The sequence below is a fragment of the Passer montanus genome, unplaced genomic scaffold (assembly GCF_014805655.1).
Source record: "Passer montanus isolate IOZ18808 unplaced genomic scaffold, ASM1480565v1 scaffold18, whole genome shotgun sequence".
Lineage (NCBI taxonomy): Eukaryota > Metazoa > Chordata > Aves > Passeriformes > Passeridae > Passer > Passer montanus.
Window position 1 is genome coordinate 13,581,798 of NW_024365381.1, and position 26,515 is coordinate 13,608,312.

Genomic DNA, 26,515 nt, shown 5'->3' on the forward strand with positions numbered 1-26,515 from the left:
ACACAAAAGGCTGTCCCTTTTCTACCAGCTACTTAGGAGGGGCACCCTCTGATATAGCAGCTGCACCCACTGTGCCTCCCGAGATGCCATGTTCCAGCACGTAGGAGAGATGCCAAATCCTTGTGTCACAAGATCTAGCCCCAGAGAGAGTTAAAATAGAAACACTGGGGTGGCTGACAGCACTGTGCAGGAAAGGTAGCATCACAACAGCTGAGCACAGGGAACAGCTTGGGCCAGAAAGGCCCAAAAAAAGCACCCAGGCACCCCACATGGGGCCTGGTCCCCCCCACTGCACAGTGTCCAGTTTAGCAAACCCCAGTGCCTTCATGCCCTTGCTGCATATACTTTTACACATAGCAGCCTTTGGGAGAAAGAGAGAAGGACACACACATACCTCCTCCAGTCTCTTTTAACTAAAGATGATTTATACACAGGTCAAAGAACTTCATAACTTTACATAAAGAAAAAAAGAAAAGCCACCAAAACTCACCAGAATGCATATTCTGGTCTACAGTCCCTTTAGTACAAGAGCACCTAGGACTGCACCGGTAGGATGTGGCCATCTAGCAGAGGAGCTTTTTTGTCCTTTGCTTCCAGTAAGTTGTTTCCATCACATTCTCAGAAATACTTTATTTTGCTATATGGCACAGGTAATGGTCATCAGCTTTCCACAGAGCAAAGAGAAGTATAAGGTCTGCAAAGGCTAAGAAAAGCCAGGGCAGAACAAGACATTTTTGTTTATCTTACATTTACATTCCTGGGGATTTACCTCAATCTAAAAAGTTAATTTATTTAAAAAAAAAAAACCAAAGCAAAAAACAAACAAAAAAACCCAAACAAACCCATACAAAAATAACAAAACCTCCTCAACTACAGACAAGCAAAAAAAACCCACCAATATGCACTCAGCTGAGGCTGGAAGATGAGGACAGCTGAGAGTAGAAACTGCAAAACATGGAAGTGGGATTTTTAGCCAGATGATAAGACCATTTTTGAGAAGAAATGAAAGAAGGTAGGGAAACAGAAGGAAGGAAAGAAAATCAGACTAGGTTATTGCAAATCAATGACTTTTGGTGAAGAAGGGGAAGGCAAGAGGTTGAGGGGGAAGAGTTGTGACTCTGAATTATCCAGGTCACTGGATAAAAGGCTAAAGCTTCCAAGCAGTCCCCGATAAAACCAGACTAAACATTCCTGAAATTGCTATGATTAAAAAAAACCTTTGTGAAGGTATGTAAAAATGTATTTAAAACCCATCCTTTCTTTCTTTCTCCTGATGAAGATATAGATCAATGATACATGACACATGAATGCTGTATCACTTTTTCCATGCTACTCCCCCATCCCCACTTTATCAGGAAGCAATGAATCACAAACATGCCTTCCATCTCTAGTGTCCAATTTAGGCTGAGTACACAGTACTAGAATTTGGGAGGTAAATGTGGAAAGCTGTTGTATGGCAGTATATGCTTGTTCATTTGAGGGACAGTCAGGCTAAGCAAACATCCCAAAACCTGAATCCATTCTTTCTGCAGTTTCCGTGTTAGATTTTGAGTCACATCTGCTTGCTTTCTCAGGAGTCATCAACTAAAATAACCAGATTTACTATCACTAACAGGCTCTGAAATATAATAGTAGCTGTGCTGGATCAGACTAAGGTTTATCATGGCCTCATAGCCTTTCTAGAGAGCAGCCAAAAGGAGATACCCTCCCTCACTTTGACTACAGAGCAAGCATACATGATGTCTCTCTGCATGCTCTCCAAGCCTCTAACCACTTGCTGACAGGAACTTCCCTGAGCTGGATGTGCCACCTATGGAAAGAGCACTCACCAGATTTCTCTTCCATTAATTTCTTCAACCTGCTTTTGAATTAATATGATTTTTCAGCATCTGTGATATCATGTGTCAAAGTATGCCACAGCTTAAGGCTTTACTGTAGCCATCAGCACAATAGCTGGGGGGAAAATACAATGAAGTGGTATAATATTTCTGCAGGCTAATTTCCCTGACCTGAGTAAGCAGTCAGTTGAGTAGGTATTTCCATAGCAGTTGTGTAGCCTTTATAAAAATCCAGAAAAATCCAGCTTGGTAGAAGCAAAAAGGTCAAAGAACAAAAACGAACCTTTCCTGCTGGGCTTTTTCTGGACTTTACATACTTCATGAGCCCATGTCAGTCAGCAGATCAAACTGGATCTGCATGCAGACATAGGGAAGGTACTTAGTACTGCACAGAGGGGCTGAAAAGAACAGCTGCTGCTGTCACCCTGAGTGAGCCCTGGATGAGCAAGTAGATTGCCAGTCCACCCCTTCATGCCAATCTATTCCTGAAATACCACATGGTGTGAGCCACTCAGTGTTTGAGACCAGGGAAACCCAAGTTTGACGGGAAAAGTAAATATATGTGCCAAAGCCTTGACGTTGTTTTACAGCAAAGTAAAGATGACAGGGATACCTCATGGACAGCCTGATTTAGCAAAAGCCACCAAATGATTCAGGAGGGCTGGCAGAGCCTGTACAGTATGAGCAACATAGCTGAAGTTATATTGGATCAATTAGAGTTTTATGTGGGCCAGTACCACATACAAGACTCCTAATGCCACTGCCACCTCTGCTAAGAGGAGGCTATCTAGCAAATCATATTTGCAGGGCAAAGGAATGTTCATGCCTACCTTCCCACCTTTATTTATCAGCTCTCACAGTGAAGAGCTACTTAAGACCTCACAGCAGCTCCTGCAAGAGGAGGTCTCTGAAGAAGAGGGAAAGAGTGATTACACTGCTGTTCATTTCTCACCTGCAGAGGATTAGGGATAAAGGCATCACAGACACCACTACAACCAGCAATATCAGGCAAACTGAACCATGCAAATGACAGCTACAACTATTTCTGCTTGCTGTGTTAGAAAAGATACCTCCCTTCTTCTCCCACGTACCTGCTCTCACTTAGGAGCCAACATAATTATTAGGCCACACCTGCTATCAACTCCCTATTAAGTTATCAAAAAATGCTTCTTGCTCTTTAGCTGCAGAAGGATGGAATGGCTCATGACTGTTTCACTGATCCACTCAGGAAAATACCCGAGGGCTCATTGTGACAGAGCTGTTTCTACCTTTAAGCTATGTTGTTATTCTCACTTGTGATCCAGTCAGGGACGTGTCTGAGACCACAGACCAAGGTGTTAGGCTAAAACATTCCCTTTCAAAAACATGTGAAACCTACTACGTGTTGTAGGGTGTGCCTTGTTGCTTCACACTTTCACAGCATCTGTGCAACAGGGTCCTCATCCACAAAGGAAACTTCTACATCCAAAAGTAGTAATAGCTCTTGTCCACTGAAGGCTTTCCTCAGGCAGGTAAAGCACAGAAATTCTCTTCCACCTGTACCATATTCCAGTACTTCCAGCCTCCAAATGCCCAAGGCACCACTTCAATGCATTGCTTGACTACCTCCTGAGAATCCTTATGAGTAACTGTTTTCCTAAATTACCCAAAAGCAAACCTCTGAACTCTACAAAGGCTCACAGGGCTACAGCCCTGCAGGAATTCATCCACACAAAAAAAGCCTGTAAATTGCACCAGACAAGGCCTTCTGCCCAACTCCTCATCCCTTTCCCAACTACAGCAGCAAATGCTGGATACAGACACATATAAGAACAAATTTAGTTACATTTATCTAGTAAGTGAGGCTTTGGTGAAGACACATTTTTATTGTGGATCAATTTCTATATAGGTGCTATAGCCAAGCTAAGCAAAAGTTGTAATCAGTAATACTAATTAATTTCCAGCTCAAGACAACTACCACCAGAAAACAGGAATTTGATTCTTTCTGCAACCAATTTGTTTGATTCCCCAGTCATTTTTCTGTAGAGCACTCAGTGGTCAAGGCATTCTTTTCCTCCTGGCACTCTAGTATAGGTTGCAGATAAATATTTCAATCCGAACAATCCAATTACTCAAAAAGATGGCAGCCTCCCTTCCCTTACAGAATGACAAGCATGAAATCCCTTTTCTTTTTTTTCCTTTTAACTTGTCAGAATGAAACTAGAGAGCTCAAGCCAGGAGGTTCCACATCACTCCAGCAGTGTAACAAACTCGATTGCAGTTGGCACAGCAGAGCTAGGAAGGTCCCCAGCAGAGAGAATGAAATGGGGCATGGGACAGGGTGTCCTTTCCAGACTCCCCAGCTCTGGAACTGCACATCCAGTAGCTCTGCACCAGTAACTGGGATATGTCCAGTAATGTCCTCTCCACTGCCATTATGTAGGAGTTCTGGTATTTATAGGCATACTCACCTTTCTGAAGAGGAGACAGTTCTTGTCTACTGCTAGAAAGAATGCCAAGTAACACAAAGATCCCCCAAAACTTCCCTTAGAGGTATTTATCTTATTGCAGTGTCACGCCCTCAGCAGTCACCTGACTGGGAAAGGGACTAAGGCAGTGTTTCCCAGCTTCTCCCTAAGGACTGGAGCCTGCCAGTGCTGTCCAATACAGTTTCAAGCAACATTTCAGCTCATTTCTCCAGCCAGGGAAAGGTCAGAGAGACACCAGGCAGAACAGTAACTACACACAGAGGTCACTTCAGCTCTGTGCAAAACTGTAACAGAAACCCATCTCCCAGCCCATGATTCTCTAGAGATCATGTGGCTGTCCACTAGCAAAATTCTCAATGATTACACCAAAGTACTAAAACACAGACAAGACTGAAGTCCAGACCACAGCTTCTTTATCTTAGTCTTCACATTCAGATCAAGTTAATGTACTGATGACATTCTCCATGTGCCACCCCAAGCTGTTTTCAAAGTGTTCATGCAGAACTCAATCCTTTCTACTATTAGCTATTCCCTGTCAGCAGCCAAGGCTACAGGACAGGCTTCTACTAATACACTGCTGCTGATCCAGGGGTTAAGATTCCTGGCTGACATAGCTTTACCAGACAGAAACTGTTTTACCAAGAAAAGGAAAAATATCTGCTTTTATTTCCAATACGACGTAGAGGATCTTTAATACTACAGGAACACAGATCTACTTTGGTTAACATGACAGTATGAGACAATGTTAATGAAGGAGTGTAGTGAGCCATCAAGATATATGTTAAGTTTTTTTTTTCCCAGTTGTTCTTTTTATAAAAAAAATAAATTATCATCTCAAATACAGAGCTGAAGGAAAAAGCCAGCACTGAACCATTGTGTACCATACTCCAACAGGGTAATAGGCTATGTTAATTTTTATTCCAAATGGTTGTTGGAATAACTTAAACATGTATGTTGTGTCTATGTGTTTAGCAGCTGCAGCTGACAGCTTAGTAAGAAGCCACACATACAAATTACACGGAACAGCACTACTCTAGCTGCTTTCTTAGACTGTTAACAGCATAATTCCTGTTTCACTCCTTAGTCACAGCATGCCCACTTTCCAGCTCTCACACTCCCTGTCTCACCACTCTCTCAGGGCAAGGTTTTAACCCAGGCACATATGGAGAACCTGAAATTGTTGCTCTCCCACTCCCTGGCCTCTTCACTTGGTTGCTTCTATGCTGGATATTTCCCAGGGTACTTCCCACCCAGCTGCATCAGTCTCTGCAAGCAAACACCGAATGCATGCACTTCCCTTTTCATCAGATGGGACCCCAAACGACTGAAAGTTCTTTATTCCTAAATCACTGATAAACAGGTGTTTAAAGCTCTAGTCAAAGCTAGTATATCCCTCCTCAGCAGTATCAATCCACATTGAATGCAAACATTTTCCAGGATTTAATCTACATTTTACCTGGTAATATTCTTTTCTGCACTTAACTGGTAAAATCAATAGTCCATTCTGTAACAGTTGCCTGGAACTTAGTAAAGTAAGTTACTGTAGCAGCAGGTTAGACCAGTCTGTCCTCTCCAACTAGGCTTGGAGTAAGGAGTTTGATTTGTTTGGATCTTTACGTGAACAACACTGATCCAAACAGAATAAAATGCCCTGGACTCATTTAACCCTGAGTAAAGAGGCACAAAAGTGGTGATCAGGGGTGTTTCCTGTGGTTGTGGATGGGGAGTGGGTGAGAATAAAATGCCCTGGACACATCTAACCCTGAGTAAAGAGGCACAAATAATGGGAAGTGGTGATCAGGGGTGTTTCCTGTGGTTGTGGATGGGGAGTGGGTAGGGGAGCAAACTCCAGTAAGTTCCTGCCACTGGAATATTCTCCTGTGATTGAATCACCTTGCAATGCCAAGAGCAGGGATCAAGTTTACATGAATGCATTAGGAAGCCTTAAGGAAGCAGACTGCACTCAATGTAATCACAAACTTTGTGGGAGCCACAAGCCAGTTAGTTCCATTCTAACACTGTGCTTCTGGTGGTTTCTTGCTTCATTAGACTTCACAGCAGTCAGAAGTCTCCAGACTTCTCTGCTTCCTTCTCCCACTTGGAAGCCACAGTGACTTTTTAACTCATCTGCACTTCTGCAGCTTCTAGGTTTCCTTTACCAATAGTTGTCTTTTCCACTGGCTGCTTTTTGAGAAAGAGGAATGGGAGATAAGAGTTGGAAGAAATTTGTCCTTCAGACCAAGTGTGTGACAATCATATTTTAAAGTACTGCATTTCTTTATCTATGGTTGCATCAAATAGGTTTCTGGTTTTACATGGTAAAAGCTGATTTACTAAAACTGCTTATTATGTGAATACTTTCCTTCCAAATATTCATATAAGGGAGACAAAAACAATAAAGATCATCCTCAACGCATTTCTGAAGTTCATCCAGTTCCCTGTAGAGTTTCAAGTCTCAAACAGTCTGTAGAAGGGAGTGCAACCAACTCCTTGACTTGAGAGCTGAGTAAGATAAAACTGATGCTAGGGCATCTCTCATGGTAAAGAAGAATGAGGTTAAAACATCACACCCATTGCTTCTGTTCCAGGTGTGACCAGTTCCTCCACTTTGACAGCAAGGCTCTTTTTTTACCTTTTGTTACCAGAACTAGGTTTATTCTGCAGGAAAATCTAAACAGCATAAAAACAACTGCAACTTAAGGCAGATTTCAATACCATATGAACTGGAAGGACTGTAGATTAGCTTTTACACAATCATTTTGCATATTTTTATTAAAAAAAATATGTGAAAAGAAAGCATCATTTGCTCTGTGCACTGGAGATAACTTATATTCCCTTTGTAGCATCTCCTGGTTCAAGAACAGTTTGGCAGATCAGTCACTTTGGAGGTATTCCACTTCTAAACATATTCATACACCTTTTTGACAGATTTCTCAGAGATACACACAGGTAACAAGGTTGAAGTAGGAAAGCCATTAGGAACTGGCCTGATTCATACTTCATTGAATCATAGAATGGTTTGGGTTGGAACGGACCACAATGATCATCTAGTTCCATGGCCATCTTGGATGCCACCCATTAGACCAGGTTGTTCAAAACACCATCCAAAATGGCCTTGAATACTGCCAGGGATGGGGCATCCACAACTTCTCTGGGGAACCTGTTCTTGCAACCCTTTACTTAAAGAATTTCTTCATAACAGCTAATCTAAATCTCTCCTCTAGTTTAAAAGCATTCCCCGTTGTCTGATCATCATCTGCCCGTGCAAGAAGTTGCTCTCTTCTTCTCTTTATATAAGCTCCTTTTAAGTACTGAAAGGCTGAAATTCTTCTACTGAAAGGCCACAAATACTTCACACATTCTTCTTAAAGTTCATTGCCCTGCATGTCATGGAGCAACTTTTATCTACTTTCATAGTATCTGCACAGAATCCGCTCCTTAGTATCAGTAGTGCCTCTTAAAATAAGTTTTTGGATCTCAGGCTGAAAAACAGAACTATTAACACTTCATATCCTAAATTTTATTCAAAATACTTTAGGAGAACACAGGCAAACAGGGCAGACAGCCAAAGTGCACATGTGACAGGATAGATTTTAATGTTGAGCATCACTGGAATGTCATTTGCTTTCTCAGTCCACTGCCCAAAGGAATGATTTCAGTTTCTGGTCCTCAGGATTCAACCTGACATGTGAGGAAAGAACACTGGAAGGCTTTAAAAAAAAAAAAACCACAAGCACAACAAAGCAATCCAGTGGGCCTTATTTCCTGCAATGCTTCCTGAAGCAGCTCAAAACCCTATTTGTTTGCTTGCATTGGAGTAGAAGCCTGCTGGAGTCAACAGCAAGGTTTCTCATGGGTTACATAGCTCACCAGTCCTCATCCAAGGCAGAGCTGACTGAAAACCTCAAGAAGCAGAAGTAAATACCTGTAATCATTCAAGAAGTGAAATATGCTACATCTTCTCTCAATCCTCCATGAAAGCTTCTTGCCCTTGTCAGAAAAGGCAACAAGGCCACTTCAGAGCTCTGCACAGCAGTACTGCAGCTGGTGCGGCTCAACACCCTCAGGAGTGGGAGAGGTTTGGCTCAGCAGCAGGGGTACTGTACTGAGGGATGCCAGGAAGTCACTACCAACAACAAATCACCTCTAGGTGACTGAAAGAACTATGTCCCTGAGAGCAGGAGGCAAGTACTGTATCTTCCTGCAAACAGGAGAGACACAGCTTGGGCAAGCTCACAGTAGGAAAAGGACTGAGGAGGCTGAAGGCTTGCCAGCACTGTTACTTATGGGTTGCCTGCAGCAATTCTAACTCTTCTAGCCTGGAAAAACTTAATTGCAATAAACAGAGTCCTACCACAGTCACCTATTAAGAGAGCAGAAAATCCCATACAAACCTAATGCCTCTGGATCCAGGCCCCCGGTACCATGGAGATCCCTCACATGCCTTTTCAACAAACTGCAGTGCCCAGTGACAATTACTAGATTTAACACACAAATTCCAACTATCCCAAGTCTGAAAGGCTCATTCCCATCACCCCATTCACAGCAAGGAGAAACCACTGAAGGCTCAGATGTGATTAGGATGCCAGTCACATTTACTGCCTTATAGCAGTGCCCAGCTTCAGCCCACATTTCAGCATGAAGGAACTGGAGACTAATGTACTGGTCATTAAAACAAAGCTGGATGATTATAGCAGAGGATGCACCAGGTTCTTTGCACATTTTCCTTTGTGCTGCTGGAAAAACTTGTGCCCAAACAGTCAAGAGTGCATTTTGATGCTAAATTACAGTGATGACCAAGCTGCAGGGTAGTGGCAAAAAGCTACCACTTGAACAGCTTCTTAACTTCTTCAAGGATGCCAAGTTCTTTTGTAATTCTTCAAAGAGCAAAATCCTAAATTCTTCATGAAAACTTCCATATCCAGTAGTCACTGTTTTCTGACCCATCCACTGGAGGCTTAGACTAAAATATTGAGGCTTTTTTAAAATCTATCTGTCACAGTTGCCTCTCACAGAGTACCCTCTACACCCATTGCACTGAGTAACTAGTGATAAAACAGCTTGCCTGATCACAAAGTCTGTTTTAAAAAGATAAGAGCTCCTTAAAGGGCTTAAACAGCTCTTGTATTGTTCAGGCATTTCCCCATGAACTTTCAAGAGCAGCCCAAATTCACAGATCACTGATCAGCTGATGGCAAAAATAGAGGCAGTTTATTAATGCTCTCTGATCAAGAGTATAGCTTTTTCCACTCAGGCTACAAGCAGATACTTTTAGCTTTTGAGGTCCCCAGTTCAATCCCTGGATGCTAGCCATGACATAGACCAAATGGTTCAAACAACAACTGAATAATTTCCAGCCCTTGAGATGGCCAGAATAAAGAATATACAGTGTTTGCCATGCTTGCTGATAGCATGACATCTGACAGAAGCTCACATCACCCCATTGTGGTGGTAAAGGCATTCTTACAGCTTTGCATCACCTAAGAAGTTCCCTTATTGTATTACTGTATATATATATATTGTATTACATTATTGTATTATGTATGTATATATATACACATTATATATGTATATATTATTGTATTTTTTATATATATATTTGCATGCATGTGTGTAAATATACATTGCCTCTCTGATACATATTTATTTTGTTTGTGTTGGAAATTCATGATCATCCAGGGAAAGACCAGAAGATTCATGCTAGGTCTTGTAAAATCCACAAAAACCTAAAGTGACTAAAAGCACCAGCCATTACCCTGTGAATAAATTAATTTGGGTCCATAAAATTTTCAGGCTTTTATAACTTGGTTAGAGTCTGCCAGTGACCTGCAGCATTTTGGCGTAATCCAGCCACACACAAGCCTATTCACTTGTTGACATTTGATAATGGAGTTCTGGTGGGCAGTTGTTCTCAGCCCTATACACAGGTGACACACTGAAGTTACTGCTTTTTGCAGCCTGAGAAGAAGACAGTCTTCACCTGAACAAGTGCAGGCAAGCTAGAGAAGCTCAAACACACAGATCAGAAGAAAAACATTAAAAAGCCAGTAAAACAATACAATGGGCCAGGCACAAAATAGGGAAGGCAGCAGGCAGCTGATCAAGCTCACACATTCATTCTGTTCCAAGCTGCAACTCAAAGGACAATCTAGTAAATATTTTGGGAAACTTCTAGAGAAATGCCATTAATTGCACAAAACACTACCAAAGCAGACTCCGTCTCACACAAAACACATTGTGGACTTCAGGGAAAGGTGAATCCTTGCATGAAAGAATGTGCCCAGTTATGCAACTCATGGGGAGAAGCTCCACTTTGACTCCACCCAAAGACCAGCTCACACCTGGAGCACGGAGTATCCGGACCCTGTCATTTTAGCCCACACACTGCAGTTGTGCATTGTGCTCTCATTCCTTCCCGGGAATGACTTGAGTCACCCACTGCAAGGCTTAGTGACACTTCAATTCCAGGGTGGAGTGGGAGGCTCTGCTTGGGTTCTGTACTGTAATCAATTACCACCATATCAGAAATTTCTTTGTGTGAATTAGACCAGCAGCTGATTTGAAGGGGGGAGAAATTAATTTCCCATTTCAGGAAGTAGGGAGCACCAGTTCTGCAAGGAGGGTCAAAGAGTGAACAAAAAGGCCAGACTACTTCCTAGGGCCAGGAACATGTGTCTGACGGTGGTCAGCTAGCCTTGCCCGCCCCACCAAACCCTGAGCCTTCTTGCATACCTGAAGAACTGAAGCAAGGAACGAACACATAGTTGGCACAGAAAGTGGTGGAACAGGTTAATGTGTTTGAGCCACGCTAGCTTCACTTATCGATAGCTTTGCAGAGACCATGGAACCCTCCTCCCGTGCCCACTGACAAATCAGACTGTCTTCTCAAGCACTGGATATTCAGGCCCACTAATACCCTCCCTGTTTATCAGCTTTCTCCTGCCCTAGGCTGGAGAGGACACGGTAACCCCAGCAGCCTGCCAGGGGCCCGGTGACACGGTCACAGGCAGCACCCCTGGTGCCTGTCCCTCGCCATCCCCTCCCTACTGTCGGCAGCCAGAAGAGAGGAAGAGGACGAACAAGGACAGAACTGTCCCATCTGCCGAACTTCTCCGTTCAGCTGCCCAGGGTCCGGCTCACAGACCGGCAACAAGGACGCCGGAGACAAGGGACTGCAGCCCCGCGAGCACGGGCCCGGCGCGGCCCCTTTCCCAGGGGGTCCTGGGAAGCCGCTTTATCCCCACTCTCCACAGCGCTGCCAGCGCCCGCGGCTCCGGTTTCAGAGTGGGAAGCGGCTCTGCGCGGATCCAGCACAAAGAGGCCCCTGTCCCCGCGGCGGAGCGGAGGCGCGGGCTCCAGAGGGAGGGAGGGGGAGCCTCGGCAGCCCCCAGTGACGGGGCGGCGGCAGCGGGCCGGCCCCGGGAGGCCGGCGGCGGGGCACCCGGGGAAGCTTAGGGACGCAAAGGGAGCGAAACTTTGGCAAGGGCTTCTCCAGCCCCTCGCGAACAACCCGCCGGGACCGCAGTTCCGCTGCCCTTCCCAGCCCCGCTCGCCGCCGCTCCCGCACCTACCGGGGGTCTCTGCTGCGCCTCCAGACAAACCGCACCGAGCCACCTCCCAGTCCCCTCCTGCCCACAGCCAGCGCCCAGCCGGGTACCGCCTCCCCCACCCGCCCCCTTTCCATGAGGAAACTTTTCCCTCACAGTTGCCAGCGCGTCCCGAGACACGCTGCCCGCCGCGGGAAGGCGGCGCCGGGACCAGGACGGGCTCCGCCGCCAAGGACCCTCGGCACCCCACGGGGCACAGGGGGAGCGGAGCCCACAGCAGTGACCCCGCCGCTTACCTCGCAGGCAGCGCGGCGCAGCAGGACGGGACGGGACACTCGGCGGGCAGCGGCCACCTGGGGGAGGGACCGGCTGAGCCCTCCCCCTATTTCAACCGCGGCACTCGGGGGTCCCGCCCCGCCTCCAGCGGCTCCCGCAGGGCGGGCCCAGGCTCGGGGTGCTCCGATGGCAGCGGCGGGGCAGCTTCGGCGCAGCTCCCGCCTCCCCGCCCCCGCCGCCCGGCCCTTGATCCAATTAACGGGAGCGGGCTCTGCCCAGGCAGGTGGGGTTGGAGGAGGGTGTCGGGAGGGCAGCGCCGTCGTCGTTCCCCCCTACCTCCACACTGGGAAGGGCCGGCAGCTGTGGGGTGAGGAGGGGACTGGGGGAAGTCTCCCTGGCCGGGATCCCCCTCGTGGCGGGGACGGGAGGGAGGCAGCTCTGGGAGGAGCTGCTCGCTCGGCCCAGCCCTGGGTTCGGCTCCTGTCCGTGAGTTCGTTCATCTTTGTGCTGTACTGGCCAGCTGACCTTCAGGGCCCGGAGCCGCCCTGGTGTTGGAGCACAAGGTTCCCTAAGGCCGGCTTCCACCCAAGTGGAGTACTGTGGTCTCGCTTGTGAGAATGGCATGGGTCACTCTCCCTGGGCCTAGAGGGTGGCATCACCTCAGTTCACCTTGGCATCCGTCTTTCTCTTTCAGCCCGATATTGCTAATTGTTTTCAGTCACTCTCCCATTCCTCTGAAACCCCTATCTGAATAATCCGGACCTCATCTTTAAGTATCCAAGTGCAGTTTCCTGTGGGGCAGGGCTTGTACAAGGAGCACTATGAGACCTTACTGGGGTGCCTGCTCTTGACTGCTTCCAAGTGACTTGGGACACAATTCCAAGGACTAGCTGTAGGTTTGCAGTGATGTTTATTCAGTTGGGGGAAAAAGGAAAGACTAAGAGCCTTGCAGAAGGAAGAGAGGAAAGAGTATGCCATAAATCTTCCGCTTTTCTGGAGCAGTACTTGGGCATTTTTACAAGTGCCCTAGATTTCATAAGACCCAGAAAATAACTCTGCTGATGCCTTTCACATGCAGTGAAATTCTGTGTTAGAAAGTGGACATTAGAAACCATTCCTCTTAATTTCTTCTGAGACCAATCCTCTGTTCACTTTTACCAGCATAGGGTCCCTGGAAGGTAGACACCCATGACAGGTCATTGCCTATGGTGTCACCACGAGTATCCTTTAAAAAAGTGAAGAAAGATACTTATCCTCAGAGTTAATCACAGTTGAGAGTATAAGCAACAACTTTGTCTTTTACTAAAACAAAACTGAACCCTGTTCTTTGGCATAGATATTCCCTAATTCAATTAAGTTCTGACGGTTTGATTTCCATTATCAAATTAATGTACATTAATTAAGGTCAAAAAAGGTAAACTCCTGTCATCCATTAATATTCTATATGCAGTGTTTGCCCTGTGTTATGTTTGCATGCTGATTTCTGTATCAATATCCCATGTGCATCTAAGATAGCATGTCTAAGACAGATCTGCCCATGTGGGACTTGGCCACAACCAATGCTGATTGCAAGGTGAGAGTATTAAATGCATGGCTGTAGCAATCCTGTCCCCCAAGGCTTGGGGAACGTATGGTGCTCAGGTAAATGAGGTCATAATGATAGTGATATTTTTGTTCATTTTCCTGGTATGGGCAGCTTAGCAATGGTCATGGAAGGTCAGGAGGTCAAACAGCATGACATTTACTCCTTCATCTCTAGCGTTTTATATTTTTACTTTTTCATGGAATATAGACTTGTTTTCATATGCATGGCAAACTCTAGTAGCTCTAATGATATATGCATCAGTATATATAATTTATATCTTTGTATATGATTTATACATTTGTATATAATTGTATATATAGCTAAAGCAGCCAAAATTATTCACGCTTTGGACAAAGATCGTGGAAACAAGGAGGCAGAACACCTAATAGTATAACTAATACCATGCAGCTGAACTTAGTTACAATATAGCTTTACCAGACCTCGTGACTAACAAATTGATTCTGTCCTATAACTGAGGCAGAGCCTCAGCATAATTGTAAATCTGAGAAAAGACATAATGAAAATAAGCCTAATATCCTGCCCACGCAGAATTCTACTCCTCTTTGTTGCATACTGCAGTTCTAAGAGACTGTAAAATATTTTTTCAAATTAGTCTTTCTCTTGCTTGCTCAGAGTACTGTCCAGACACTGAGCTATGGGACATCAAGCCAGTGGCATTCTTTCTGTGCATGAATTGTGTACTGTCTGCTGTTCTTGCCCTTAGTGGATAACAATTACAAAAATATCTTGTGATTCCCTAGAGAGAAATCAAACTTGGTGTTAGTCGTTGACGCAAACACTCCATTTAGCATGTGACCTCATCTTGAGTACTGTGTGCAGTTCTGGGACTCAAAATTTAAGAATGGTGTTGAAGTCCTCGCTTGTGTCCAGAGTTTGGCTTGTCTAGGTTGGAGGAAAGCAGGCTGAGGGGTGACCTCATGGCTCCCTACAGCTTCCTGAGAAGGGTAAGTGGAGTGGGAGATGCTGATCTCCTGGGATCCAGTGGTAGGATGCATAGGAGTGGTTTGAAGCTGCACCAGGGGAGGCTTAAACTGGACATTAGGAAGCATTTCTTTACAGAGAGGGTAGTCAAACACTGGAACAATCTTCCTGAAGAGGTGGCAGGTGGCCTAGGCTGTCAGTTTTTAAGAGGCATTTGGACAATGCCCTTAATACCAGGCTTTGACTAGGTCAGCCCTGAAGTGGTCAGGCAGTTGGACTAGATGTTCACAGTAGGCCCCTTCCATAGGCAATAGCCTTTTCTACTCTTTTCTATTCCATTCCATTTCTAAAAAATGCTAACAGTGATAGCTCCAAGATGGAAATGTGTAGGTTACACTGTTTTTTTCCTAATGGGTACAGTTCTAAGACAAATGCTGTGTATTACAAAAGTGCCTGATGAGACTTTAAGATTTACTAATTGGTTTGATGTGTATGTCCAAAACCAGATTGTATTAGTGATTATCAGTTTTGTGTATGGCATTCTGATACAGAAACTAATACAACTGTTCAGGGAAAGAGCACAGAGACTGAGTATTTGTTGTTTTTTCTGGGGAGTTTTTATGTGCATTTTCTAGTATGTGAGAAAATCCATAGGTAACTGTAGTTATGGCACAAAAAATAGTAGCACTGGAAACCAAACCCTACGGAATGCATGTTGACAGCCTCCTGTGTGGATGACTGTACCTTAATTACTCAGCATAGTTACTGGTAGGCCTGAAGCCAGGGACCGTACTGCTCCAGAGATGAGGGATAATGTTCCCCACGGTACATGGCCCCACGGCAGACAGCAGCCTCTGCAGGTGCGGGGGGAAGTGCTGGTACCTCCCTCTGTCATGGTAGGGCTCTTCCTTCCCCATTCTTGTCAGCTGCGTCATGTAGGATCTGGTACTCTGAGCTGCTCTCGACAACACTTTTGTTATCAGCTTTTGAAGCGCCTTTTGTTGTTGATGTTGTTCTTCTTGTTGCGTTCTAACATCCTGTGAATTTTCTTGTGGAAATGGTGTTTTGAATTTTTTTTTTTGATTGCCGTGTTTGGGGCCCTTACCAAACAGCTTTAATAGGACAGTTTGATGCTCTACAAACCAATGAGGGGCGTATGATTTTCCGTGCTGCACCAAATAAACAAGAGGCAAAGACGGACCGCGCGTTTCAGGCCGGCTTGGCCCTCGCAGCCGTCTCTCGCTCCCGCGGAGCCGGAGGTGCTGCTCGTGCTGATGACCGGGGAGGCCGGCAGGGGTAGGGGCGGTGCAGGCGGGCAGGGGCTACACAAGCACTCCGAGCTCTCCCCGGCCTTCCCCTGTCGACGGCGCTGCCCCTGCCCCTCTGCGGCGAAGGGTGCCGGGGGCCGCCACAGCCGGCGAACTCGGTGCCGCTCCGGGGGCAGGGCTGAAGCGGGTGCCCCCCCGCTCCCGCCCCGGTTATGAAACCGCGGGGGAGGGGCCAGTGCCGGCCGCCGGCCGCGGTGGCGCCGGGAGAGCCGAGGCCGCGGGAGCGCAGGTGAGAGCGGGGTGGGCTTCCCGCCCAGGCCGCGGGCACCGGGCCGCGCCGGGGGCTGCGGGGCGGCCCCGCGCCGGGCCCGGACCTGCCGGAGGGGCGCCGCAGCCTGGGCAAGAGCCTGCGCCATGCCCGCCGAGCTATATTTAACGTGGGCAGAGGTCCGTGACGGCCATTCAGGAATTCTAAATAAGCTCACCGAGAGCACAGGCTCGGCCTAGGGATGCTCTGCGGGAAGGCGCTGCGGCTGCGGAGGGCGTTTGGCGCACGGCCCGCTGGCGGCAGAGAGGGCCGTGGGAGGCCCGTGCTTTTCCTCAGGGGCCCGGTGGTGGTGTGGCATAACACGGGACACGAGTGGCTGAATCGTCAGCCGTCAGAAGAGCAGTTCCGGTGTGGTTGCCAGGCAGTGTAGGAGCCCGATCCAAATACCAGGTGGTGGTTGTGAGGAAAAGTGGCCATTATGCAGGAAATACCTTCTGAGCCCATTTGTTGCAAGGCCAGTCAGCCCTGGCCATCCTCATAAAAATTCTGACCTTTTGCTTAGCTGAATCTAAAGAGCTCAGTGTGAGCTACCAGAAAAACAGTTAGGGTATTATGTGGTTTCACAGATGTACTTTATGCAGATCTTTGGGTTTCAGGCTTGAAAGTCTGGTAGAGGCACATCTGTCAAAACATATTCTAGTGCTTTAGGATACTTTAATTTTCATATGTGAACAAAGAAGATTTTATTGAACCTCTCTTGAGTAGAGAACAACAAAAAGCTAGTGTCATCCCAATGAAAGAGAATACAGGTCTAATCACTACCTTCAGACTAACTGGGATATGTTCCATTCCACATTTCCTCTCTGTCGTCTGGTTAGAAGTGTATGACAGTCTTACCTTCCATGCTTTGTTTGCTTTCAGTGGTCAGACAGAATGGCTCCAGTGAACCAGCCAAAGGACAAGAAGCGTGAGAGGACGCAGCATTGGCCAGAAGAGGCAAAATCAGCTGGGAAGAGGAAACGGGACTATGGAGAACGAGGGAATGAGAAACAAGAGAAGAAGCTGTTTGTGAGAAAAACTTCTAAACCATCAGGGAAAATCGGTAACATTTCCTCAGAATCTTATTCTTTCTCCCTACCAGAATTACTGCAAATGACAGGCATTGACTAGTTGAAGAGAAAGAATGCCAAGAAGCATGTTCAGACATGAGTGTTCAGATTGGGTTAGATGTTGAAGTAATAGGCAGACTTGTGCTGGGGTAGTACACCCTCCAAGTTTTTGTCTAGTGAGTCTGTGTGCATGAGACTCTGTACCCCTTGATAAAAGCCTGAAGCACTGAAGATGCTGTTATAGCTCATTTGAGGGTGGCCAAGTTTTATGGAATTCCTGTATTACTAGATCTCTGCTTTAGTGTCAGACAGACCAGTCTTGGTAATACATTCTTACTTTCATGCAATTATGAATGCAACTGCTAGTTTTAAGACTGCTATCCCACAGCATCCAGTTTGAACTGGTATTTGAACCCCATTCTTTCCCTGTTCTAATTTTTGCTACAGTTAGTAGGAATACTTTCTATCTCTGTTCAGATCATAAAGGACAGAATTTTCTCTAATTACTTCTCCTCATGTGCATTTTTTTCCTTTAGTGACTAACTTACGAAAAAGACCAAATCTTAAAGATTTGTGATGTAATGTGGAGTTGTGATTAATTTCTAATACACTGGAAAGTTTAATGCTTTGCATTTATTGAGGAGGTTTTCTAGACTTTATATACAGTAACTTCATAGAATCACTTAGGTTCAAAAAGACCTTTAAGATCATAGAATCCAACTGTTAGCACAGCACTGTCAAATCCACCACTAAACCATGTCCCTAAATGCCACATCTACACATTTTTAAAAAAATCTTTAGGAATGGGGACTCATCCATTTCCCTGGGCAACCTGTTCTAATGGTTGACAACTCTTTCAGTGAAGAAATTTTTCATGATAGCCAATCTAAACCTCTCCTGGTGTAACTTAGAGACCCTTTTCTTCTTCCTAGCACTTGTTACTTGGGAGAAGAGGCCAACTCCCCTCTTGCTACAGCCTCCTTTCAGGGGGTTGTAGAGAGCAATGTGGTCTCCCCTCCCCTCTTTTCTCAGATCAAGCCTTTAATTCCTTCAGTGGTTTAGATCACTAGGGTTACTGTGTTGTGTGGAGATACTGTGTGTTTTCTGTACAATTTTGGCTTGAGGATCCAGAAATTACTGAAGTGTTTTCCAAAAGTCAGAGATACAGGGGTTGTATGATTTTGCACATTTCCATTGTGTGGTCTGTAAGTCCAAACTTGGGAGTTAGCAGGGTGAACAGTGACTGTGGAGGCGAAATGCTCTGTTTGAAAGGAGTTCTGTCTCTAATTGTAGATAGTTAAAACATCTTCTGTAGTTAACTTAGCTACATGATTTTATTGTAACTTCATGACCTGATTTTTGTATTTGGTAAGCATCTGCCATTCCTGTAAGATACTTCAGAAAAACGAGGCTAATCATATTTTTTCCCTTAACCCTTTCTTAAAAAGATGAAGACCTTTGTATTTGAGCTTCCCCATTCTGTGTTCTAGTTTGTGTGTGTTTGGAATTTTTTTCTGCGGATCCATATAGGACAGTTTCCGTTTCTTACAATTAAACCACCCTTTTAGAGGGTTTCTTTCAGCTGATTCTAAAAAGGCCTGAAGCTTTGTTTCTTAATAAATTATCCTTCATTGTAAAATGGAATCTGAAAAAACCCCCTCAATTTCTGTCACCTCTGAAGCAGGAATTGTGGATACCAATTCTTCAGTGAAAAAAAGGAATTAGGAATTAGAATAGAAATATTTATGTACGTATTTCAACAAGTGTGACAAGTGTTCTCACTGTGTGAACAAATAAGTGTGCTTTTCTCCATTATTGCCTTAAAGAAAGATTTAATTTAGGTTCTAATCATATAGGATGATACACGTGTTTTCAGTCTCTTCTGTGTTTGGTTTTTTTAAGTGTCCTTAAATGAAAATAGCATTTATGTTTCTTAAGAAATGTGTTTGACATTTAGATTGCCTGGGGTGTTACAGACCATTGTTGTGGGAATGATTAGATCATAGACATGGGACTGAACAGATCTAATTTTTACATAAAGGTCCCTGAAGACAAAAATTGGAACATGAACAAAATCTAGAAACAAGCTGTGCTCTCAGCAAAAATCACTCCAAACAGAAAGGTTTTCAGGCGGTGAGGCATCAGCAAGTCTATTATCAAAAATGAAACTCACAGCGCTGTAAGCAGACTGTATGGGCTACGGCATGAGCAGACAGAAAGTTCTGATTCACAGCAGGCTTTTCAGGAACTGTGTGGGAGCTCATGTTGCCATACTTGGGAAATTTTCAGGTGTTCCTGCTGATCACACATGTGACTTTTCTTTTGCTGTATGCAGGGGCTTACCACCTCCCATGGCATATTTCCAAGTTGCTGGGTATTTGGATAGCAGCATTGTGTTTTGGGTATGAAGCACTGAAATTGTATGTTGTCCAAGAGGTGCACCACCCACCTGTGGCATTGCTTTAGTCCTTTTCTGTTATCTTTGATAAATCTGTGAGAAAGAGAAGGAAGGTTTAACAAGAGAAAGCTTACACAAATCTCTGGTGGCCTATGGGATGCACTGGACTCTGTAATTGCAGAAGCTGCTGCACCTTAGATATGTAAGGTGTAAGAATTATTTAGAAGCTTTTATCTTGTGGCTGAAGCTTTTCAGTATGGGATGCACTGGACTCCATAATTGCAGAAGCTTCTGCACCTTAGATGTGTAAGAATTATTTAGAAGCTTTTATCTTGTGGCTGAAGCTTTTCATGGATGTAGCAGAAAATCCAGATGTCTTCCTATATTGTTTATATTGAATGAGCAAGACAGGTGTTGCTAATCAGTAAGTTTTACTCTTTTCCTCACTGGCAGGTTGCAGTGGAGCTGGATTTGTGATGAGAAACAAGAGAGTCCTCCCCTCTCAGCTGGAGCGGCGATGCAGCATTGTTCATTATGTCTACCAGAAAATGCTGGGAGGCTCCATTCAGGCACAGCTCAGGCAGGTGAGGAGTGTATCCCTCAGGACCTCAGATGTTGGACATCTCAGCTCCCTACATCAAAAGATCTTCAACACAAGCAAAGGAACTTTAAAGAGCCTAAAAAGTTCCCCACATACACAGTTTGTGGCTCCAAGTCTGGTGCACCTTTATGTTTCTTAATTCTGTAAAATGCAAGAGCTGAGATGGCTTTTCCTTTTGGTTGACCCAGCCCAAATTTTATCCTTTGTTAATTCTGTACTTCCCTGAATCATATTTAAACTTGTCCAGTCTCCCAGTTGAGTTATTGCACAGTGATACTTTTGCCTGCTGATCTGACTGTTTTGTGATACTGTTCTTGTATCCACTCTACTCTGTCAGTCTTGTCAGGTTAAGTGTTGATTTTTTATCTCTTCACAGACATAGTCTTCAAGTCCATAATGTTTACTGTTTCATAGAGCCAAGTGCCTTTCATTTGAAAATTAATTCTTCCTGTAACATCCATAGTTGGGAAGCACCTGGGCAAGCTTTGTTGTTAAGATTTTGTGTCAACATATTAACATTAATGACAATTAGAAATTGTTAGCATTCCTCATTCAGAGAATCTCAGGGATGCTTGCAAAAGTCATAATTTTCTTTACCTTTTAAACAGAGATTGGAGCTGGCTTTTTTGCGTTCTCTTTCCTCATACTGCCTCTTTCGAAGAGCAAGTCCCTTTGACAGGAGAGTGACGTGTCTGGAATGGCACCCAACCCACCCCAGTACGCTAGCTGTCGGTTCCAAAGGTGGAGACATCATCCTTTGGGACTGTGAAGTACTTGCTAAAACCTGCTTCATAAAGGGGGTAAGCCTCTGTGAGGAATGGGTGGGAGGGAAAACTGGAGTACTATGAAATACTGCAGATAGAAACTGAGGTTTGTTGTGAGAAGCACAGAAGGGTCTTGGGTTTCAGAGTAGCTAGTTATGGGTAGGACTGAGATGCAGCAGCATGTCTGTTCCCAAGTCCCAGACTGTTTTAGCACTGGGGAGAACTGAGGCAAGGTGATTAAGTTCATAATGAAGCAGCACTTGGTCTGTGCTGAGTGGAAAAATAATATAGCAACTGGCAAAACCAAGGGATGCCAGAAACAAGTAGGCAGAGAGAGTCTGTCTGGTTTAGGTTTCGATCTTTCTCTGCTCATCTTTTATTGTGGCAGATGAAGAAACATCTTTGGGGAGAAACAAGGTACCTTTATGTCATTTGAGAAACTAAGACAGAATTAATGGTGTGTATATATGGCATACCCTTTCATTGCTGTATTCAGCCATTTCCATTCCAGCAGAGGATCAAAGACTGTACCTTTTATCACCCTTCTAAGTTAAGATAGATACACATTGAGAGGTCTATCCTCCAGAAATTCCAGAGTCACTTTTCTCTTTTTGTGAGTAGTGTGGTGCCAGACAGCAAGGGAGTACCTTGCCTGGGGACTGAAGGAATTCAGATTTGTCCTCCAGGAGGGCAGCTCCTGGTTTAGACAGCCGTCATGTCAGAGACATGGTTGTCTTTCGTGCTTAGAGGACTGTGGTGTGTTTCACTGTTACTGTAAAGACATAGCAGTGCCTTCAGACTTAGAGAACACACTTTTCTCCTTCCCCATCACTCAGTGGATTTTTCTTTTGTTCATCCCCTTCCTTGTAGATGGGAGCTGGAGGGGCCATCACAGCAATGAAGTTTAACCCTTTTAACCCTAGTCAGCTGTACACTGCGTCAGTTGCCGGCACTACCACCCTGCAGGATTTTAATGGCCATACTGTCCGGGTCTTCACCAGCACCGAGGACTGGGAGTAAGAATACAGTAATGCTTTGGGCCTCTGTGTCCTGCTGGCAGAAAGCACTACAGAGAGCAAGAGAAACAGAGAGAGACATGTTTGTCTCTAATATGTGAGAGCTGGGCTTCCTCTTCCCCATATTCATGTCCTTTGTCCTCTGAATTTCAGGGAGGCTCATTCTTTTTATTTTTCCTTGAAATGGGGTAGTGGGTAGGAAAGCTTTTCACTAATGGGGAGGGACTCTTTGATGCTGCTTACTTCCTGTTGTATGTGAGTGAGTGGGGATCCAGTGGATTTCCTTATTTGTCTCTTCTTAACATATCAGAAAGCTCTGTGCCCTTGGGGACTGTCTAACCTCTTCATCTGCTAGCAGTGCTGCTTGTTGTCAGGTGGTTTTTACAGGACAATTCATAGTTCTCTCCATGCTTCTCCACAAATACCACTGACTTCAAGCAGTGCCTGCCATTAGGGTCATACCAGTTCATCCCACCAAGCTTCTGGTGCTTGTCTAAAATACCAAAATTAAGAGTCTGGGTTCCTTCAGTAGTGAGTGAAAAGAGGAGATGAATTGCTAGAAGCAGCTCTCAGAATTATCTTCTCAAGACTGTTTCTTTTGTCTGTGGACTCATGAGGAAGCCTGAGATCTTCAATTAGTTACTTGAGTTCTGTGCTTGAAGGTAAGTGACAGAATTTTAGTTAGCTTTCACTTTACTTTCCCCCACCTAATTCTTTCTGAGTGCAGCTTTGATGATTACTTTTTAATTCCGCTGTTCACCTGCAAGCTTATAATAGGGCAGAAGGTGAACCCAAGTCATGCTGGGATGACTGGTGGGGTGAGAGGAGAGATAAACTGCATCCTGAGACCTAAGTAGTTGTTCTGTGAGCAGCAGATGGAGTGCACATGAGTACCAAAGAGTTTGGGGACTCCCAGGTAGCACTCGCTCTTTTCTTGTGTAGGGTTTCCACTTTTGCTCAGTAGATGAGCTAGGGGAAAACAACATAACAACAATAACAATACAACATAACACCGTACATAACATTCCTGCCATGGGCTTCGCAAAAGTAAGATTTGCACTTGGCTTTTCCTGCTTGTTGGTACCTTGAGAAAGACCAGATACAGCACTGGAAGCAGTCTGTAGGGAGCTAGTCAATGTAGCCTCTGTAAGAAAAGCTTGGTGCTGGGCTATGGGACTTTACGTGGTTCATGCAGGGAATGGTGCTGGTGTTGCTTGTGATCTCCTAAGCATGGTCTGAGCCAGGTAGTTCACTGCAGATTAGTCCTATGTCCATAATAGAAGCAGCAGTCCTTGCTGCTAATGAGGTTTGCAGCCCAAACTTTGAAGGCTCAGAATGTGTGTGCTTGGGTTTGAAACAGGTTAGAAAAAAAGAGTTCTTGTGTATGTGGTCTGCCAGAAAGCAGTGCTTGTACCTAGAGAAACTGACAGTGTGTACCAGGAGGTGACTGTTGAATTAAGATTTTTCACTTTCACTCTAACCTTGATGTCTCTTGGCTTTGTGTGTATTTCAGAAAGGGCCAGGAGATTCTCTCGGAGACATCAAGTTCAGTCCTTATGAGGCAGAGAAGCTTTATGTGGCATCAGGTGATGGCACCCTAAGTCTGCAGGATCTTGAGGGCAGAGCGGTGCAGGTGATCTCTCGTGCCCTGGACTGTGGCCATGAGCATCATAATGTTTGGTGAGAAGAGGGCACTGCAAGGTTAATTCTCTATTCCTTGGGGTTAATGCTGTGTTGCTTCTTCATCTCTGTCAGTGTTAGGAGACTCTTGGTATGAATTGGTCCCCTGGGGGAGCTTGGAGATAAGGTCCTGGTTGCTAGGCAGCCACAGGGCACTTAACATAGGCTTTTACATTAGCTGAGCGTGCTGGCCACATCTTCCCCTGTTACTTTCTGCTGATGCTGTCCTATCTTGAAGATACTGATAGTTTTTCACTTTATGAAGTGTGAGGTGAGAAGAGCAGAGTAGCTTCCTTTTTTTCATTGTTGTCAGTAGTCTGTTGTCAGTGGCAGCTCAGGTAGCATAAGGAAAGCTGTGCAACATTCCTGCACAATCTGAGTTTCAGTTTATTTGAGTTTACCCCATGGCCCTTTTGCAGACTTCAGGCTCACCATGTTAATTTTCATGGCCTTGAATTCTTAGAATAATGTATCTTGCAAGTGAAGCTTTTGCAACAAGTTCCCAAAGGACCCCAGCTTTATTCTCACTGCCCTTCTGGAAGAGCTGGCATTAAGACATATGTCTTGATCAGATAAGTAAGTTTCTATTCAGTTTTGTTTCCTGAAGCATGAAGTTGAGACAGTTTAAATTGCAACTTCTCAGTCCAAAGCTTCTGTCTTTACTGCTGCTTCAGTGTTTTGTGGAAAATATAATTTTAAAGCTGTTTCTCCACGTTTGTCGAAGTCCCAAGGATGTTCTGATCTTTCCCAAGGTATTTTCATATGCAGGCACCAAGTGGTTCTTCAGCCTCGATTATGTTCCACTGTTGCAATGTGTTGCACTCCACCTAATAAACACTTGAAAATGACTTTGAAGATGTTTCACATTCAGTCACAGACAAAGCATTACTGATAAGCTGTCCTTCTTCCTGATACTCAGGTCCATACCACCAGGCAGGAGATTGCAGTTACAATCTGTTTCAGTCTCCCTTGTCAGGGAGGAGATGTGAACCAGAACTCCACTGTCTTCACTTTCTTGTGGGAACAGCACTGATTTGTGTCTTTCCCTCTAGTTGCTGGTACTGCAGTGTGGACGTTTCTGCAAGCTGCCGTGCAGTGGTGACAGGTGACAATGTGGGCAATGTGGTCCTGCTCAGCACTTCTGGTGAAGAGGTTTGTATGGCTCCATGCAGCATCTCCTCTACAGGAATCTTCATGGCTTATGAGCTTTCCTACTCTACAGGGACACTGCAAAGAGGAGCAAATGACTTGCAGCTCAGGAGATGAGTTCACTCATTGTCTGGGTGGTGAGAAATCCTCCACCTCTGCTACCCAGTAGACATTTTACGTTGTTGAGTATAATGGTAATAATTTCTAAAAAAGGAATTATTACCTGTCACGTGCTGCCCCTTCCTTAAGTGTATTTGCTACTAGCCAGAGTAATTATAGGGTAACCTGAAGATGTGAGCACCCTCTGCCAACAACCTTCACACTTCAGAAACTTAGTGCCCTGATGGGAGTCATTTAGGAGGTACTGCTTTGCTGTGCACCTTCTGTAACCTTCTGAGAGTAGGCACGGAGCAGTAGTGCAGTGAATATTGGGATGGAAATTGCACTCCTGCTGTTGGACACGAGAGGGCAGGCAGAGGCAGACTCTGAGTCTGGAGTGTAGCGAAAGAGGAGAGAATAGTTGGAGTGGGCCCTGCTTCAGGAGCCTGCTGTGCTGTCACACTGGCACTGCCCTCTCTCCTGCATGTCTGTAAAAGTTTGCCACCCAGTGATCTGTGGCCAGAGTCAGCTGTGGAAAGTAGTGCTCCAAGTTACTTGTGCTTATTCAGTGTTAGTTGCTGACTTACGTTTTTTTCCCCCTGAAAGAATGTGACAGTCTTTTCTGCAGTAGCGAGATATCCATTATTCTAGAGAGGATAGGCCAGCTTCAGCCTTTAGATTAGAGATAACCTTCTGGCTTTGTATAGAAATTTATTCATGGCTGCTTTGTGTTTAGTTGTTGTTGTTAATTAAAATATTTGTTCTACCCTCATGTTTCTTTTGTGACATGTTTCTAGAAGCCAATTATATCTTCTCTCACTTTTTTACTTAAAGGAAGGTTTTTTGATTTTCCACACAAAGCAGTTCCTTCCATCTTGTTATCTTGGCAGCAGATTTTCTCTACCTGTTCCAGTTTGTTTAAATCTTTCTGAAGTGAAAGGGTGGCACTGCTTAAGGTCTTCCAGATATGATCTTGCTTAGTACAGTGGCACTAGTAGTTCCCTCCATGAAGGCCTGGGCTTCTATTTTCTTTTCTCATAGCTGCAATAAACTGTCAGATCAGAGTTTTTCTAGAATGAAATAATTATTTCCTAAGGTCATTCTTTTCCTTTATTGTTTCGAGTGAATACACTCTTGGTTTATTGTAGAAGATTTGTTACTCTATAAATGTGAGACCTCTTTACTTGGTACTAGTAGATTATAATTTCATTTCTTGATTACAGATCTTGATTATTTTTTTTCCTACATGATTTTCTGTTTGCTGCAGGTCTGGAAGCTGAAATTGCACAAGAAGAAAGTGACTCATGTAGAGTTTAACTCTCGATGTGAGTGGATGTTTGCCACAGCATCTGTGGATCAGACAGTCAAAATCTGGGACCTCAGAAACATCAAAAACAAAACAAACTTTCTTCATCTGCTTCCACATGAGAAACCTGTCAATGCAGGTGAGTTAAGGATTTCATTGCATATTCCATTGCATTGGAATTCTACAGGGTCCACTCAGCTC

The 26,515-nt window shown here is 44.8% G+C and overlaps 2 protein-coding genes across 6 annotated transcripts in view; one reads left to right on the plus strand and one right to left on the minus strand.

The window, feature by feature from the left end:
- Nucleotides 1–12,287, minus strand: part of PACSIN3 (protein kinase C and casein kinase substrate in neurons 3) — a 24,644-nt gene extending 12,357 nt beyond the window's left edge. For 2 of the 4 annotated variants that reach the window (XM_039705273.1, XM_039705269.1), the window contains exon 1: nt 12,150–12,287. The gene's annotated coding sequence lies outside the window, so the exon portion shown is untranslated. Of the gene's footprint in view, nt 1–11,877; nt 11,945–12,149 lie in introns of those variants that run through there. The other 2 variants (XM_039705271.1, XM_039705270.1) reach the window with 2 other exon arrangements.
- DDB2 (damage specific DNA binding protein 2) overlaps nt 12,167–26,515 on the plus strand; it is a 17,598-nt gene continuing 3,249 nt past the window's right edge. For both annotated transcript variants that reach the window (XR_005627088.1, XM_039705268.1), the window contains exons 1-7: nt 12,167–12,408; nt 17,114–17,294; nt 20,153–20,283; nt 20,909–21,100; nt 23,594–23,760; nt 24,813–24,912; nt 26,276–26,453. Coding sequence is in view for 1 of the 2 variants with exons in the window: in XM_039705268.1 (XP_039561202.1) it covers nt 12,316–12,408; nt 17,114–17,294; nt 20,153–20,283; nt 20,909–21,100; nt 23,594–23,760; nt 24,813–24,912; nt 26,276–26,453 (1,042 nt within the window). In the remaining variant the exon portion in view is untranslated. The remainder of the gene's footprint in view (nt 12,409–17,113; nt 17,295–20,152; nt 20,284–20,908; nt 21,101–23,593; nt 23,761–24,812; nt 24,913–26,275; nt 26,454–26,515) is intronic.